This window comes from Protobothrops mucrosquamatus, unplaced genomic scaffold (genome assembly GCF_001527695.2).
Source record: "Protobothrops mucrosquamatus isolate PMUCROS unplaced genomic scaffold, P.Mucros_1.0 scaffold_270, whole genome shotgun sequence".
NCBI classification, from domain to species: domain Eukaryota; kingdom Metazoa; phylum Chordata; class Lepidosauria; order Squamata; family Viperidae; genus Protobothrops; species Protobothrops mucrosquamatus.
Window position 1 is genome coordinate 142,386 of NW_015386346.1, and position 15,742 is coordinate 158,127.

Below are 15,742 nucleotides of genomic sequence, written 5' to 3' on the forward strand. Positions count from 1 at the left end.
AAGCTTGAAGTGGGTGCATTTGAAGAAGCACTCGGAGTGAATATGGTAAAAATGCCGAAGGAGCAAATGGGGGGTAATACCAGACCTGGCAACCTTGAAAGGCTGAAGCTTTTTTCAGAAGTCAATTTGTAGCCCCCATTTTTAAAAAAGATATACTTGAAAGTGCATTTGCAGGAGGGAGTGCGTACGTGGCTGGCGATCTGTCCAGCAAATGAAAAATACCATTTGTTTCGCAGTCCTGAAGAGGGTGCAGGGTTGGGCCACGCATTCTCTCTGGGCAGAACCTGCTCTCTCTGCTCCCTTCAGACTGCGGGGCCCAGTTCTCTCTCTCTCTCTCTCTCTCTCTCTCTCTCCCAGCTCCCAACCGTCCCCCAGGATGAAGGCTTCCCTCCCATGGAACATGCCGGATGTGCCCACCTGGGCCCAGGCTGTATCTGTCCAGCAACCGGAAGGCCATTTTATGCATCCTCCTGCAGTTGATCTTCTCCGGCCACTTGCCAGGCAGGGCTTGATACTGTCTGAAAGGGAGCCAAAGAGACGGAGGGAGTCAGTCCAGCCGGCAAGATCACTGGGCCTCCCGCCAGGTGTCCCTGGTCCTGGGGAGGGAGTAAGGGCAGAATTCCTCCCAGCCACTTAACCAAGGATACCCCCACCCCCCCCACCCCCCTGTGCATACAGGCGCACGCACACACACACACACACACACACACACACACACACACAAACGTGCTCTGATTCATCAGGAGCTCAGAAGGCATATTCGGGCACTCTTTTGAAACCGAATTCACATGGCAGCAAGGATCTGAAGCACGTTTGTGTGGGGACCTTTTCAGTATTCAGCAGGTGGGACTCTGGTGCTCGAGGGGGGCTCCCCCCACATTAATTATAAGCAACAGTAAAGTAAGAATAAAAGCAATGAGGAAGAAATAACATTTACTCCTTCCGCAGAGAGAATTTCAGGAATGTTAGCAGCCGCAGGAGCTCAGCTGATGCGGGATTGGGAATGCTGCTCCCCCAGGAGAGAAGTCCTCCCCTCCCAGCGGCCCCCTCACCTTGCCAGGTCTTTGGCCTGGAAGCCTGGCATGGACCACGAGTCCAGGAGTCGCAAGAGGCTCTGCTGCCGCTCAGGGCTGCCTTCCACGTAAGCTTCGACGAGTTCTATTTTGTCCTGAAGCAGCAACGGAACGCACATCTAGGGCACAGATGGGGGAGGGGGAATTGGCACCCCACACTCTCTTTAATCAAAAAGGCTGTACGAAGAAACCCCAGAGCAGCCACCCAACCAGGCCAAACCACCCTGAATGTTCTCGGTCCCTGCAGATAGACAGCTAGCATTTCAGGGAGAAGCAGGAAGGCGATGCAAGGACATCTGCATTTTGCATGGAATTTACCTTCTCAAATTCCAGGTCTGGTTGAAGTTTCAGTTTTATACTTAAAGTAGCAGCCTAGGAAACAAGGAAAGGTGGGAGAGGGAGTTAATAAAGCAGTGCAAAGGGTCGGGAGAAAGGGTTTTTGGAAGTATACACACACAGAGGCCGGGGAACTCCTTGAAAAACGCAGTCTCTTCAAGCACAGCAAGAGGGTGTCCTACCCCCTCTCAGTGCACACGCCTCTCAGAAGGGGCACCTCTCCCTCTGAGTGACTTTTGCCCCAAAGAGTTACCAACATCTGCAAGCACCAGTGACTCACCCTGGGGGTAGTACCCACTTGGGCAACGAAACATCTGCAAGCAAACAGCCCAGCTCAGAGGGCATGAAGAACTCCACCAACGTTATTCCCCTCTGGTAGGGCTATTCAGGCGTGTGCCTGGTCTAGGAGCCTCACTCGACCCAGTCTTTACAAACAAAGCTCCCCCCCCACAAGACACTCGGCCCCCAGGGATGCCCAGAAAGCCCTCGGGAGCCCAGGATGTCTCTGGCCATTCATTCAGAAGCGCGTAAAGTGATCCCACCACATGGCATTTAAACTGCAGAGCAATTCCACAGCTATCCCAAGCCTCCAGTACGAACCTAACTTTGCCCCCTCTGAAAAGCTGAAGAGGACCAAAGGGGGGAGGGGGGGTGGGGACCCGAGGCCATTCCCAGGCTTCTATTTTGATCAGCTTTGGAAAGGCGTGAGAGGGGAGGGAGGAGGCTGGCAAGGAAAAAACTGAGCAGACCTAACTGCGCCTCCATGCCGTTCCCTTGCTGTTATTTTTATAATCCCCTTGGGACCAGTTGCTCTCTGGAATCCAATGGGAACCAGCGAGGGCAGCTGAGAGTTCGGCCGGTAAGGAGTGTGGGGCTGCTGGGCTGCTGCAAATGCCTGACTAGCCGCCCATCTGCTTTCCTCTGTGATCAGGGAGGGGCCCACCTGGAAGCCCCCAAGCCCCAGCCCTTCCCTTCTTTCTGAGCCCGGCTATCCAGGGATAAATTATCTCTCGAAACAGAGGCCCTGCGCGGAGGTCCCTTCCTTCCTCCTCCCTGGGGATTGTGTTATTCTGAATTCAACCCCCCCCCTTTCTTTCACAAATGCACAGACAAACACACACACACACACAGGCAACCTCCAATCGTCTGCCACCCTCTCATGGGGCTGCGGAGAAAAGAACATTTCCTGCAGATCCAACTCCAAATTACTTGGCAGAGCCATGCTGAAAACTCTGGGGGAAGGAAGCATTTGCCCCTCGTGATCCGAAAGGCCTTCCCAGCAGGAGAGACTTTGCCCGGGCCGGGACGTCCAACGTGGCCTGGCCCGTTTCTCTGGCCAGGAGGGAGGCCGGTTCTTCCCGCCCCACCACCGCTTCTGAATGGACCAGAGCAGCCCTCTGAAGAAAAGCTGCTCTGCTCCAGGCAGCCTCCGAAGGACCCCCTGCCTGCCCCCAGTCCTGAGCCACAGCCCCCCAACCCCTCCCTTTTAAAGGCACAGATATCTTCTTATTTCTACCTTTAGGAGCTGTTTAAAAAATGCGAATAAAATAACTCAATGGACACAGGACAGCATTCATGCCGCCCCGAGGCGGCCGCCATCCCGACATGAACTATCGTGGCACGTTAAGCTGTGGGACCCCGCCATTCAAAGCTGAGAGGGCCTTCCGTGTCCTTTGTGACATCACGGGGGCACCGAAGCAGGGGGGCCGCTTCTGCTGGGGGTGGGAGAGCAGCCTTCCTTCCCGAGAAGGGCCTCCTTTCTCTGCCACCTTCACCAGGGGGAGGGAGGGGGGTGCCAGAAAGGCCCGTTTGGGCAGGCGCAGACGCCCTCGGATCGGCTAGGGGGTAACCCAGAGGGGCGCGGCCTGCCTACAGGATTCCCACCTGGTTTCCAAAAGGGGCCTGGCAGGAGATCCCCCGAAAGCCCCGGCCCTCCTGCGCCTGCTGCCACCTGCACCCAGGCAGGCCCCTTCCTCCCAGGCCCAGGCAGACGGAGAGCAACAATGCCCCCCAGTGGCCAAGCGAGGGCACCTCACCTCTTTGAACTTCCCCTGTTGGCAGAGCTGGCTAACGAAGCACAGCAAATGCTGGCGGTCTGCGGTGTGGAGCTGATAGATGCTGATCAGGGGCTGCATCAGGCTGACATTGCACCGGGTGAGCACGGGAAAGAGACGGGCCTGCAGCGCCTTCAGCTTTAAGCCAGACTGAGGGCACCAGAGAGAGAGATGCGGTGAATCCTAGACCCAAAGCAATCCAGGCTGGGAGCCTCCTGCTTCGAGGGCCTTTTCCAAAGAGCAGGCCTGCTGCCCTGCCTCACCCAGGGGGCAGGAGGAGAGAGCGCCTCCCGCACCAGAAGCAGTCTATGTCCAGGAACACGGGACAGATCGCTTCTTGGGTGTCTTGGGCAGGCAGGCCAAGAGGAGCCCAGCAAGGGCCCAGCTGGACACCACCAGGCTTCCTTCTGGCAGGGAAATTGGGGAAACTGAGAAATGGGAGACCCCTCTTCCCTCCCCAGGTCCGCAAGGAATGTGAAACTTTTGAGGGAAGTGGCAACGAATGTCATCGGGCCATAAGCAGAATCTGCAGAAACACAGAGCCCCAGAAGCCCCAACAGGAGCCCAGATACCCTTGAGAAGCCACTCCACTGTGGCCCGTTCGAGGGGCAGCTGGGCAAGGGCTCTGCGTCTCCCCAGGGTACCCCAGTCTTCCACGGAGCCCCACTCAGGGCCAAGGCGCAGAGGCCTACGCCCAAGCTGAGTCCGGCAGTCACCTTACCGGCTGATCACTGGCATGGCTCTTTATCCAGCCCTGCAGCTCGCGGACAATGTGGGTCAGCAAGCCTGGCCCTCTCCAGTCCCCACAGCAATCCAGCACATCCAGGAGCCACGCCAATGGGTCGCACAGGCTGGCAAAGCCCAGGCGCATTTCTTCCCGGAGCTAGGGAAACCCAGAAGGACCTCTGCTGACCCTGCTCTGCCAGTCCCCAGGGCACAAATCCCACGTGGGGCACCCAGCTTTTGAGATGGCCAACCCCCCACCCTCAGTTAACCAAGCAGCCCCCAGCTGGTCCTCAGGGGGCCTGGGCAGATGGAAGCAAAAGTGGGGGGCCACACAGCTTCCTCTTCAGAAAGAGGAGAGAGTGGAGATCCCCACGGGGGGGGGGCACTGCGGCAAATGTAGGCACTTCTTGTACAATGCTTTATCGAACTCACCTTTTCCATGTCTCTCCATGCCCAGAGAGCCTGAAGTTTCTGGAGCAAGGCGTCCTGCTCTGGAGGAAGGGAGAGAAAACCCAGGGAAGGAGAGAAACAAAATGTAAAGTGGGATTTGTTCCCTCCACCCACGAGGCCCAGGGCTCCCACCATGCACACACAGCCCTGGGTGGAGGAGAGTCCTCCTGCCCTGCTGAGGGCATCAGCGTCCCCTAAAACCAACCAGAAAACTGCCTTTCCATCGCTCATCTAAATGGCCCATCCAGAACATTTTTGCCTGGGGGTGTGTGTGTCCTTGTTGCAATCAGCTCCCCTGGCCAGATGCTCCACCCGGGAAGGCCCCCAGAGAACCCGGGGCCAACAAGAGGCTGGGCTGGGCCCTCTGATCTTCCTCCCTTACAGGAAGCGCTGCTCTGCAGAGACCCACGACTGCTTCGTCCTCCTCCCCAGAAACACTCGTCGGTGTCCCATTTTCCTCACATGATGGAGCAGGAAATGCAGGCTCAAGCACCTTGGCTGGCGAGACACCCCAGGGAGGGAGGGCAGCCCTGAAACTACCAGTTCTCCTCCCTCCCAACCTGCAGCCCCAGGAGGGGGAGGGGTCCAGCAGGCTGACTCTCCTGGGATAAGGCTGGTTGGTGCCAGGTCTGGTCCCCAGAGTTTGGGGTGGAATAGCTGATGTTTCCAGCCTTTGTGGCCTGGGAGATATTGGGCAAATAGTCCCTTGCAGGCAGCTGCAGCTCAGTCTGAGCCAGGATTTCCTCCTCCCACACAGACAAAATGCAAGGGGAGGGGGGGGCGTAGCACCTCACCCTGCAGGCGTGGCTGTCTCTGCTTCTCAAAATTGGGCATCAAAGAAAGGGGGGGGGTTAAACGACAGCATGAAAGGAAGCCCCCCCCCGTCTGAGCGTGCACGGGGGGAGGGACGTGATGACTCAGCACTGGGGGCACCCTGAGATCTGAACAATGGGGCTCCAGCAGAGAGCGACTCTTGTCTGCTGGAGCCTCTGCCTGCAAAGGAGAAGAGGAACTGGGCCTTCAGCTTGGCAGGCTGACAGCCTGGGGCTCCAGGCCTTTAATTTGAGGAAGCAGCTCTGCAGCCCCCACCCCACCCCCCCTGCAAAGCCAATGTTTGTCTTGGAAACAGCTAAACAGGGGCCGCCTGTTGCAGGAAGGACAGACAGGCGAAGGGTGACAGGCGGAGGCGACCCCCGAACCGGTCAGATGGGAGAGGGCTGGAGCATAGGAGAGAATCCAAGAAGGCAGCCAAAGTTTCCTTGGAGCGCTTACATCTGGTGGAAGCCTGCAGTCTCCTCAGCCCGTAGCTGGGCGAGAATTTTCTGGGAAGTTTTGGAAATATTCACAGCAGGCTCCCTCGCCAAGGGCTTTCAAAACTTAAAAATGTTTTCCTACTGAATTTGGCTTCTCCAAGCAATCTTCCCTGTACTGTACTCCCCCCCCCCACCTCCCAGACATCTCTATCCTACCCACCACACATTCTACAGGACTAATTTCTTTTACGACACAAACTAGCTATTGCCCAAAGAGAATTTAGATTATGTTTCTGCCAAAAGGCCCACTGCTAACGCTTGTTTTATGCAAAACATAGATGGGGAACCTGCCAGTCCATCTCCCCTCCCTCTGGAATGAGAAGGCCAAAAAAAGGGCCTTGGGTATTTCTGTGGATTCCCCCTCTCCCTTTTCCCAAAGCCAAAAATATTTTTTGCTGACGGACAACTCAGCTTTCTAAATATGCAGGAGGGAAGGGATGCACAAAAGTACACAGATGCAAACTTGCGAAGTCTAAAAAAAGGGGGGGGGAGTTGCACCAATGGCTCCTGGAAACCTCTGGGTACAACTTGCAGGGGACTAAAACCCTTCTGTGGTTTTAGAGGGACTCATTTAAAGAAGGAGACCCACAGCCTGAAATCCATACCTCTCTACAACAACCTGGTAGTCTTTGTGGCCAACCTCACATTTCAAAAATTACATATTGGCTGGTATCTAAAAAGGGGGACCACCAGAGGGTAAAGGACTCCGCAACAAGGAGCCAGGAAAAGGAGGAGGAAGAGCCATCAGAAGCTGGGCCTCACCACTGGAGCTGTGACTTGGGCAATCTTCCACCATGGTGTCTTCTGGGGGATGGAAGACAGCTGCCCCCTCGTCCTGGAAGCAGGAGAGAATTTGGTTACTCGCAACAAGTGGATGACAGACACCAAATGCCACCTCTGCTACCACCACCAACCCTCGGGGGGGGGGGTAGCCTCGTCCCAAGTAAATTATTCAATCTGGAGGGCGGAGGAGGGCTGCGCTTGCTGGGGAAGCCGCTGCCAAATGCTGGGAAGAAAAACTGCTGAGGAGGAGTTGAGGGGCAGCCTCTCCTAGGTCCCTTTCCAGGTTGCCTAAACGCTGCTTCCTGGCCACTGCTGAGATGCCGATTAGACCAAGGCCCCCTTACAAAAGAAAGATGGGAAGCAAGCCCAACTCAAGGAACCTGACCAAGCACAGGTTAAAGGTGTGTGCAGAAGCCAACTTCTCTGGGCTGGCATTTCACAGGCACCAGGATCCGCCAAGCATGGCCTCTCCAGTGAGATAAAGGCTGAAGAAATGCACTGGGAGCCAGCATTTATTCTTGAGAATAAAAACAGCTGCACAGGAAGAGAGAGCCAAATGTTTTTTCTGGACAATTGCTGAGTGTGCTGCTTTTTTATTTTGTTTTTCACTTTGACTTAAAAGATTTTTTTTTAAAAAACCTCCAGAGCACAAAAAAAATTAAGACGCACTGCTAGCATCTTAGCTAGCTGAAAATCAGGGGCTGCTGGATGCGCTGCCAACAGAGGATTCCCAGGGATGTGGATATTTTTCCTAAGGTCCTGTACAGCACAGACAGCCCCTGCAGCTGACATCTGTGATCCATTTAACATTTCTCAGGGGCTGCAGACTTTAAAAAGATCCACAAACCACATGGAAGTGTCCAGTAAAGCCAAACCATATCAATGGAGAGCCAGTCAGCTGCTGTTCCTGGCACAGAGAGCTCTTCAGGGATCTACTTCGTTTCCAAAGATCTGATACTGCAGCTCCATCCAAATTAGAAACCACTGGGAAAAAAGATCCTGTCCGGCATACTGATGACCAAAACATCAGCCGGGTCTGCCACGAGACACAATCACATCACGGCTGGCTCAAAAAAACTCACCCGCTGTGGTGCAGAAACACTCCCAGGCTGCAGCTGGGGAGGGAGGGGGTCTCGGGGCTCTGCTAGGCCCGAGGCCCCCACCAGACTTTGTGCCGCACTGAACCCAACTGGACCCCACGGAGAACCAGGGCCTGGAGCCCAACAGGGGCCCGAGGAGAGCGGCCGGCGGCCTCTGCCACATAAAGGCCCACAGCCACCCCAGGCCTCTCCCCCCCCCGCGGAGAGGAGCGCCGGGTAGGGGGCGGGCGAGCAGGGGGTTCCCCAGGCCGCCAACGGCCCCCCAGGCCCCCCGGCGAGGGACCGGCCTCCCTCAGGCACCCACCTGCTCCCCGGGGGCCTCCAGCCTTCCCGTCCGGCGGGGTCTCCCTCGCCCGGAGGCAGGAGCTCCCGCTGCAGGAGAGAGGAGGAAGCCCTCGGCCCACTCGGCGCCCGCCGCCCGCCGACCGGAGCGCCGCTCTGGGGAAGCCGCCGGGGCCTCTGGCCGGCCGCGGGAGCGAACCGAGCTTTTCCGGCCTGGCCCCTCCCCCGCCGGGCCGTCTCCCGCGCGCCCTTCCGGGAAGCCGAGCCCAGCGCGCGACGGAGGGAAGCGGCGGCCCCGCGCCAGGCTAAACTGCCGGAAGCGGCGCTTCGCCTGTGCACCGCCCAGACGGTCCCCGGCGGGGGAAACCCCGGGCGGAACTCGAACGGCGGGCGGCGGGACGACGGCCCCGCGAGGCAGGGCTGCGGTCCGCTGGGCGGTCCTCGGCTGCCCCCTCGCGGCCGCCCCGCGCAGCACCCCAGCGGTGGGAAGGGGGCCCCCGCGAGGAAGGCGCATCCCCCCCGCGGGCCGCCTCACAATGGTCGCCCGGGGGACAAGCCGGCCCCGGCCCGCCCAAGCCCGCCGAGCAGCGCCGACCCACCATGACAGCCGCCCAGAAGTGCAGCTTCTTCCCCCAGGATCCCTACTACATCCCTGGGTGAGTCCGCGGCTGGAGGCCTCTCGCCGGAGACATGTGACTTAATGCCGGTCTCTCTGCAGAGCTTCCCCCTACCGAGGCAGTCCACCGCTGAGCCCCGGACTCCCGGAGGCGGCGAAGCAGCCTGTTTTCCCGGAGTCTACGGAACTTGGGAAGGCTGTGCCAGCTACACGCCAGCCTCCCGGGAAGCGCCTCCGCCTGAGCCCCTCGCAAAAGCTTTCCGATTTTAGGATTAGGTTGGCTTTCTGTCCCCCCCCCGCCCCGCCCCAATTTCTCCCAGTCCCTTTTCCACCCTCCTTCAGGGAAGGAAGGCTCTTCTCTTCATGGATCTCCTAAACCAATACAATTGCCATGGCAGATCTCTAACAGTATTGGTGCCAGGCGACTTTTACTGATGCTAAATTAATGCCATTTTTCAGGCATGCTAATGTGTGGATTCATTTCCTTTTACCTGTTTGTGCCTCCCAAGATACGGGGGCTTTTACCCCCAGGTCCGCTACCATGTTGGGCAAAGCTATGGCAGAACCACCTCCAGGATGCTGACCGACCCTGAGGTCCGCAAGAGCCCGTGCTCCGTTCTCACACCTTTGAGGAGACCCAAGTTCACGGAAGACTTCAGCCAGCAGAAACTCCCTGCACCAGACAGGATGGATCAGGGCCAGCTGTACATCCCAGGATACACAGGTGCGCATCTGAAGGAAAGCTGGGAGAGGGACACCAAGCTCTGGTCAAAGGCTGTGTCCCCAGTGGGCAAGAAGGCTCCTTGTGTGTCTGGGATGATTCCTGCTGGCTCTACTGCTTCGGCTCGACTAAATTGCACTCCTGAATCATGGCACACTAACACAGAACTACACAACTGGGCAAATAATAGAAATTCAGGGAAATTTTATCCTACCACCAAAAAAATCCTCTTACAAAAAAAAAACAAACCTGGTAGGAGAAAGGGTCCAGCCCTGCTCCAGAGTTGCATTCCAGGGATAGGTGGTTTCTTAAGGAATTACCCAAGGGGCTTTCTGCACATGGGTAGGGCTTCACCCCAGCGGCCTCTTAGTTCCCATCCCAGGACCACCCCCCATCCCTACTTCCACCGTTTTGCTGGCTCTGTAGGAAGCCCCAGAATGATTGAAAAGTGTGTTTTTTTTCCTGGCTCCTTTCAAGGTTGAATTTAGGATGTTGGTTTTCTCCCTCTATTTCCCTCTAGGATTTGAATCCTACAGAGGTTGCTTTCCTATTCCAGGCCAAGACTTCCGGCCCCCTTTGCCAAGGGTCCTTCCCCTGCCTGACCTTCCTCCATGGACACAGGCCCATCCAGCACCACTGGCAGCTCAGAGAAAGGTCATCCCCTGTCATCCCGGCATCCGGCTGGCTTGTGGGCCAGGGTGGAGGCAGTTTGCAGCCACAGCCAGCTCACAGCTGGTCTCCCCAAAAGGCGAGGAAAGGTTTCTCTGCCATCCGGACATTGCCCTGGTGTGTGGTCAGGAGGAGCGTCGAGGACCTTGCAAGGCTGGCATGTCCTTGGTATGCGGGCAGGGCTGGAGGGGGCCTCCTTGCTGCGCAGGAACTGATCAGGTAGGTGCTCAGAAACAGACCATAAATAGAGACCAGCTGTAATGAGCAGACCACAGAAAAGAGGCACTTAACCCTTGGGCGATTCCCACCTGTGGCCAGGGTGGAAATAGCAGTCAAGATCTATGTCCAATCTCAACGGTAGATGGCTAAATCCTGATGGGGGCAACAGCTTCTATAAGTATTGGGATGGGGAGTCTTAGGTCTAGACTCTAGCCCGTTACCTCTGAAGCCCAGAGGGAAACAGTTTCCTATGAATCTACCCAGAACATGAGATCAGAAAGAGGAATCCTTCCGACAATGTTCACTTACACCTACGGGAAGGAGTCTGGGTTTTTTGTTGTTATTTAGACCAAGAAACTTACTACTTGGAGCTCAAGAAGGAAAGTTTACTGGCCCAAGGTCCCTCAGCTGGCTTTGTGCCTAAAACTCAAGTCTCCCAGTTTCTAGCCTGGAGCCTTAACAGCTACACCAACTGGCTTCTACTGCTTTGAAAGGTAGTTGCATTTTTCCTGCAGAAAGTCAAGACACAATTGTTTTTTTGTTCTTCCTTTGGCTCTCAGCCAACCAGGACGGAAGGAGTGCCTCTGCCACTGGCAACAGAAACGGTGAATGTCAGGCGCTTTGACCGGACCCCCAGGCTGGATCTGCCCAACCTCATTCAACGAAAAGCCATCTCAGGTAAACTGTTGGCAATGGTGAGATAAGAAGGATCTCTTAACAATAGACTTGTGCTCTCCAAGTCTTCCTCCCCTCTTCGAACTCCTCCCCCCCCCAGAGTGCTTCCTTCTGTAGGCTCTGCTTCTTTAACCAGGGTTAGAGAAACAAGATCAGAAAAAGCACACCGAAACACACAGGGCTTTCCTTTCTGAAAAAAACAGAGCAATGAAGCAGTTTTTGAGCTAACAGCATGCCCTCCCTGCTCCAAATCTTCCCCAGGTGCCTCAGCCAGCGCCCCCCACCCACATCCCATCTTCAGCAGCTTGCTCCAGCATGCCAATCTGGGGTGGGAAGTGTTGGATGGAACACCTGCATCTGCCTGATGCCCTCCAGATATGCCAAGGAGGTGGCCAGGATTTCTAAGACCCGAAGCTTAACTCGGTGAAGAACAGAGAGCAAATGTGTGTCCAACGTTACCTTCAGCCGCTTCCCAATTCTCACTAGGCAAGAATGGTTTTAAAAAAGCCACAGCCCCACACCCACCCTCGTTCCGGGCCTGGAGGAGTAAAAAAGGTTATAGCCGCAACCACTTTGGGTCCTGAGCAGCTCCCTGGAACTTCCTTCACAGGATATGCTGGATTTATCCCATGCTTCACCTGGATTATGGGAGTCAACTACCTGAAAGGAGTGAAAGATGCCATGAACAATTTTGATAGAAACCAGGTAATACTGGGGCAGGGAGCAGAGCCCATCATCCCCTAAAACAGCTCATGTACCTGGGCACTGATGCTGCCTGGAGACAAATAAACTGGTCCCCAGAAATAATGTCTTAGCGAGGGAAGAATCCCAAGCCAGGGTCCAGCTTAACAGCCCTTTCCTCTTGCAATGCTATCTCTGTGCAACAAAGCCACCTGGTTGGGGGTTGCTATTGTAGCGCCTGGTCCTTCAGGACCAAATTTAGCTGATCTCAGAGCAAGACTTCGGCTCTCCTACCTAACGCACTTGATGGTCCTTCCTCAGGAAAGGCTGAGAAACCCCATGTATAGTTTTGGACAGCGCCTGCCCCACACTTATTGGCCCAACACAAAGATCTACAACAGCAAAGGCCTGGTTCCATTCTACACCGGATTTGTGCCAAGTAAGTCACGGGATCTGTCAAGCTAAGACAAGTTTCTCCCCTCCCCATTGGCTCCTCGGGGTAGGCGAGATCTGTTCAAAGCAACACGTTTGCTCCCAGGGCCTCTGGCTACACAGAACTGAACACACGAGGTCAGACAGCAGCTGCAATTTGGCTCAGGCCGGCAGCTGCTTAGTCCTGGTTATGGAACATGGCAAGCAAGGAGAGCAAGGGCAACACTTTTTGCCTGTTTTTTGGCCAGTGAGATCCTCTCTAGCCTTTCAAAAGACCGTGGCCGCTTCTATCTGAAGCTTTACTTGCAGAGAAAGAACAGTAACGTCTTTACACCCGTTCCCTCTTCTAACATAGCACTCAATCCTACTGTGTTCCCACATGTCAGAAAGAACCAGTTGGAGCATGCAGAGGTGCTGACTTGGGATTTTTCTCCCCAGCTATCCGCGAAAATTATGCCCTAACTTTTGGTAACAGCACCCGGAAAGCTTACTACGATGAAGTACAGCGGAGACAACATACAGGATGAAAATGTTTTTAATGTACAGCATCAGACAAGTGACATAAACATGACGCAGCACACATAAACAGAGGTCTTGAGCAAATAAAAGTTTGTGACACCTTTGAACAGAACACACAGGTGTAACAGCCCCCCCCAGGTCTCTTAAGCTGCTTCTTCCTCTGCTTCCTCTTCAAACTCACCCTCTTCCTCAGCGGTGGCATCCTGGTACTGCTGGTACTCGGAGACCAGGTCGTTCATGTTGCTCTCCGCCTCAGTGAACTCCATCTCATCCATGCCCTCCCCAGTGTACCAGTGCAGGAAGGCCTTGCGACGGAACATGGCCGTGAACTGCTCGGAGATGCGCTTGAAGAGCTCCTGGATGGCAGTGCTGTTGCCAATGAAGGTGGCTGACATCTTAAGGCCACGGGGAGGGATGTCACAGACGGCGGTCTTCACATTATTGGGGATCCACTCCACAAAGTAGCTGCTGTTCTTGTTCTGGACATTTAGCATCTGCTCGTCCACCTCCTTCATCGACATGCGCCCACGGAAAACCGCTGCAACCGTGAGGTAGCGCCCATGGCGGGGATCGCAAGCTGCCATCATGTTCTTGGCATCGAACATCTGTTGGGTGAGCTCAGGCACTGTCAGGGCACGATACTGCTGGCTCCCACGGCTGGTCAGCGGAGCAAAGCCGGGCATAAAAAAATGTAGCCGAGGAAAGGGGACCATGTTGACCGCCAGTTTGCGCAGGTCAGCATTTAGCTGGCCTGGGAACCGCAGACAAGTGGTCACCCCACTCATTGTGGCTGACACTAGGTGATTGAGATCGCCATAGGTAGGAGTGGTCAGCTTCAGGGTCCGGAAACAAATGTCATATAGTGCCTCATTATCGATACAATAGGTCTCATCTGTATTCTCCACCAGCTGGTGGACTGAGAGAGTGGCATTGTAAGGCTCGACCACAGTATCTGACACTTTGGGGGACGGGACAACGCTAAAAGTGTTCATAATCCTGTCTGGATACTCTTCACGGATCTTGCTGATCAGGAGTGTCCCCATGCCAGAACCAGTGCCACCCCCCAGGGAATGTGTGAGTTGGAAACCCTGGAGGCAGTCACAGCTTTCGGCTTCTTTCCTTACAACATCCAGCACAGAGTCGACAAGCTCAGCCCCCTCAGTGTAATGGCCCTTGGCCCAGTTGTTGCCTGCTCCACTCTGACCTGCAAGGGAGGGGGAGCAAGTGGGAGAATGAAGACCCATCAGGCGACGCCCCCCCCACAGGATAGTCATTTGTCAGCAGCTCCTGGCCCAGCTAGACACGGGCGTTTCAGAGCCGGAGCTTTGCCAAGGAATGCCTGGAAGCTGCCCTCGTGCTGCTTGAGCAGCTCTTGGCGCATTTAGGGCTGAAACACAAACGCACCTGCCTGGAATGCTCCTGAAATGGGGGGTCCGTGCAAACCAGCCCCCGAAGGCCTTTCTCCAGTAACCCCCCCTCCTCTCGAGGAAGGCAATTCTCCCCCCCCCCCCCAGAAAACTCAACGATCGTCTAAGTGAGCGGCTATCATCAACGATCCCCGGATTCCCTAACCTCGAGTGCCCAATCCTAATGAGCAAAGGATGAAGTGCGCTGGCCCCGTCATTTGGATGCCGCGCAGGGCACGCCACCTGCCTCCCCCGCCCCGAAACCCTCGCCTGACGAGCCCCGAGGCCGCTTCTGCCCTCGGCCACCGGGCATCACGCACCGAAGACGAAGTTATCGGGGCGGAAGATCTGCCCGAAGGGGCCCGAGCGCACCGAGTCCATGGTGCCCGGCTCTAAATCCACCAGCACCGCCCGAGGGACGTACTTGCCGCCTGCGAAGGAAAGAGACCAGCTCAGCCCCGAATCCCAAATCCCCCCCCCTCTCCCCACGGTCCCGTCCCACCAGCTCCGGGCCGGCACGACGGCCCCCTCCTTCCCGGCACTCTGCGCGTGATCAGAGGCCCGGCGCTCGGCGGACCCACCGGTGGCCTCGTTGTAGTAGACGTTGATGCGCTCGAGCTGGAGATCGCTGTCGCCATGGTACGTGCCGGTGGGGTCGATGCCATGCTCGTCCGAGATCACCTCCCAAAACTAAGGGCGGAAAAGCGGGAAGAGCTATGAGAAGAAGGCGCAGGCGGCCTCCCGAGCCCCACCCGGCCTCCTTCGCCTTCCTGGCCGACCTTAGCGCCGATCTGGTTGCCGCACTGGCCGGCTTGTAAATGCACGATCTCCCTCATGGCGGCGGGATCGGCCTCTTCTCTCCGTTCCGGGTAGCAGGACAAGCAAGGCCGACGGCACGACGAATACTAGCTGCGTCAAGGTAACGGACACACCTTTATATATGAGGCGCAAGAAAGGGGGCGGCGCCGCGTAGTCGCGCGCGTCGTCTCAACCTCACTCCACCTCCCTCGTCATCCGCCTCGCCAATGGCGATTGGGCAAAAGTACTTAGATTGCGCTATTGATTGGGCGTTCGAGATGCCAGTCTTAACCGAAAACCTCCCCGCGCTTGAACGTTTTTTAGCGCGAGGATGTTCTCCCTCGAATTTTCTACTAGAACATTTCAACGGTCGTCCGAAACTCCTCCTCCTGCTCACGTACGTTGGTTCTCTGTGCTCCCTACCAACGGAAAAAAAGAAAAAAACCGAAGGAGCCTCTTCTATTGGGTGATTTGAATGACTGATCGCGACCTCCAATTGACGGCTGAGAGATGCGTCTCCTAGTAACGGTCGCAGGGGAAACGCCCGCGCAAATGAAGGCGCGAGAACCTGTTCACTACGGCGACTACGTTAACAGTGCTACGTTAAAAGCGCAAGCTCCCCGCGCGCTGCGTTATCGGCGTGGCGATTGCGGTGGACGCCGTAAACAAGGCGCTTCTTAGGAACGGGGCTCGGTTGCCTTAGCAACGTCTCTAGGGCACGCGGACAGCATCCTCCACAATGGAAACCCGTGGCTGCAAACAGGCCCCAAACGCCTTGAAGCACTCTGGTTTTTCTGTCCTCAGTTGCTGCAGTGAAAGCAAGTCCCAGGCCTGCTAGGCCTCCTCTCTAGCCCCAGGCTCCCCTTCCAGGATTCCCCAACTGCACTCC

The 15,742-nt window shown here is 56.2% G+C and overlaps 3 protein-coding genes across 3 annotated transcripts in view; 1 reads left to right on the plus strand and 2 right to left on the minus strand.

The window, feature by feature from the left end:
- Nucleotides 1-6,748, minus strand: part of EXD3 (exonuclease 3'-5' domain containing 3) — a 32,886-nt gene extending 26,138 nt beyond the window's left edge. The window contains exons 1-7 of the mRNA XM_029287247.1: nucleotides 6,715-6,748; nucleotides 4,622-4,680; nucleotides 4,185-4,346; nucleotides 3,446-3,613; nucleotides 1,392-1,445; nucleotides 1,053-1,192; nucleotides 418-518 (exon numbers count right to left, since the gene is read on the minus strand). Coding sequence (XP_029143080.1) covers nucleotides 418-518; nucleotides 1,053-1,192; nucleotides 1,392-1,445; nucleotides 3,446-3,613; nucleotides 4,185-4,346; nucleotides 4,622-4,680; nucleotides 6,715-6,748 — 718 coding nt within the window. The remainder of the gene's footprint in view (nucleotides 1-417; nucleotides 519-1,052; nucleotides 1,193-1,391; nucleotides 1,446-3,445; nucleotides 3,614-4,184; nucleotides 4,347-4,621; nucleotides 4,681-6,714) is intronic.
- Nucleotides 6,749-8,717: 1,969 nt separating this feature from the next.
- On the plus strand, nucleotides 8,718-12,697 carry FAM166A (family with sequence similarity 166 member A). The gene is made up of 7 exons (XM_029287242.1): nucleotides 8,718-8,773; nucleotides 9,243-9,457; nucleotides 9,975-10,342; nucleotides 10,903-11,020; nucleotides 11,628-11,722; nucleotides 12,020-12,137; nucleotides 12,569-12,697. Exons 1-7 carry the CDS (start codon nucleotides 8,718-8,720, stop codon nucleotides 12,655-12,657), a joined length of 1,059 nt encoding a protein of 352 aa, XP_029143075.1. The 3' UTR covers nucleotides 12,658-12,697.
- On the minus strand, nucleotides 12,651-14,960 carry TUBB4B (tubulin beta 4B class IVb). Its single transcript, XM_015831643.2, has 4 exons — nucleotides 14,835-14,960; nucleotides 14,637-14,745; nucleotides 14,376-14,486; nucleotides 12,651-13,853 (listed from the first exon to the last, which is right to left on the minus strand). The coding sequence occupies exons 1-4, from the start codon at nucleotides 14,889-14,891 to the stop codon at nucleotides 12,793-12,795; spliced, it is 1,338 nt and encodes a 445-aa protein (XP_015687129.1). The 5' UTR covers nucleotides 14,892-14,960; the 3' UTR covers nucleotides 12,651-12,792.
- Nucleotides 14,961-15,742: the final 782 nt, after the last annotated feature.

Excerpts from the sequence above, each read along its gene's own strand:
- FAM166A (XM_029287242.1), top strand. The coding sequence starts at position 8,718 with ATGACAGCCGCCCAGAAGTGCAGCTTCTTCCCCCAGGATCCCTACTAC. Across the intron at positions 11,021-11,627 it reads TCAACGAAAAGCCATCTCAG|GATATGCTGGATTTATCCCA; the intron begins GTAAACTGTTGG and ends CTTCCTTCACAG. Across the intron at positions 11,723-12,019 it reads ACAATTTTGATAGAAACCAG|GAAAGGCTGAGAAACCCCAT; the intron begins GTAATACTGGGG and ends GTCCTTCCTCAG.
- TUBB4B (XM_015831643.2), bottom strand. The coding sequence starts at position 14,891 with ATGAGGGAGATCGTGCATTTACAAGCCGGCCAGTGCGGCAACCAGATC. Across the intron at positions 14,487-14,636 it reads CTACTACAACGAGGCCACCG|GCGGCAAGTACGTCCCTCGG; the intron begins GTGGGTCCGCCG and ends TTTCCTTCGCAG. Across the intron at positions 13,854-14,375 it reads CCCCGATAACTTCGTCTTCG|GTCAGAGTGGAGCAGGCAAC; the intron begins GTGCGTGATGCC and ends CCTCCCTTGCAG.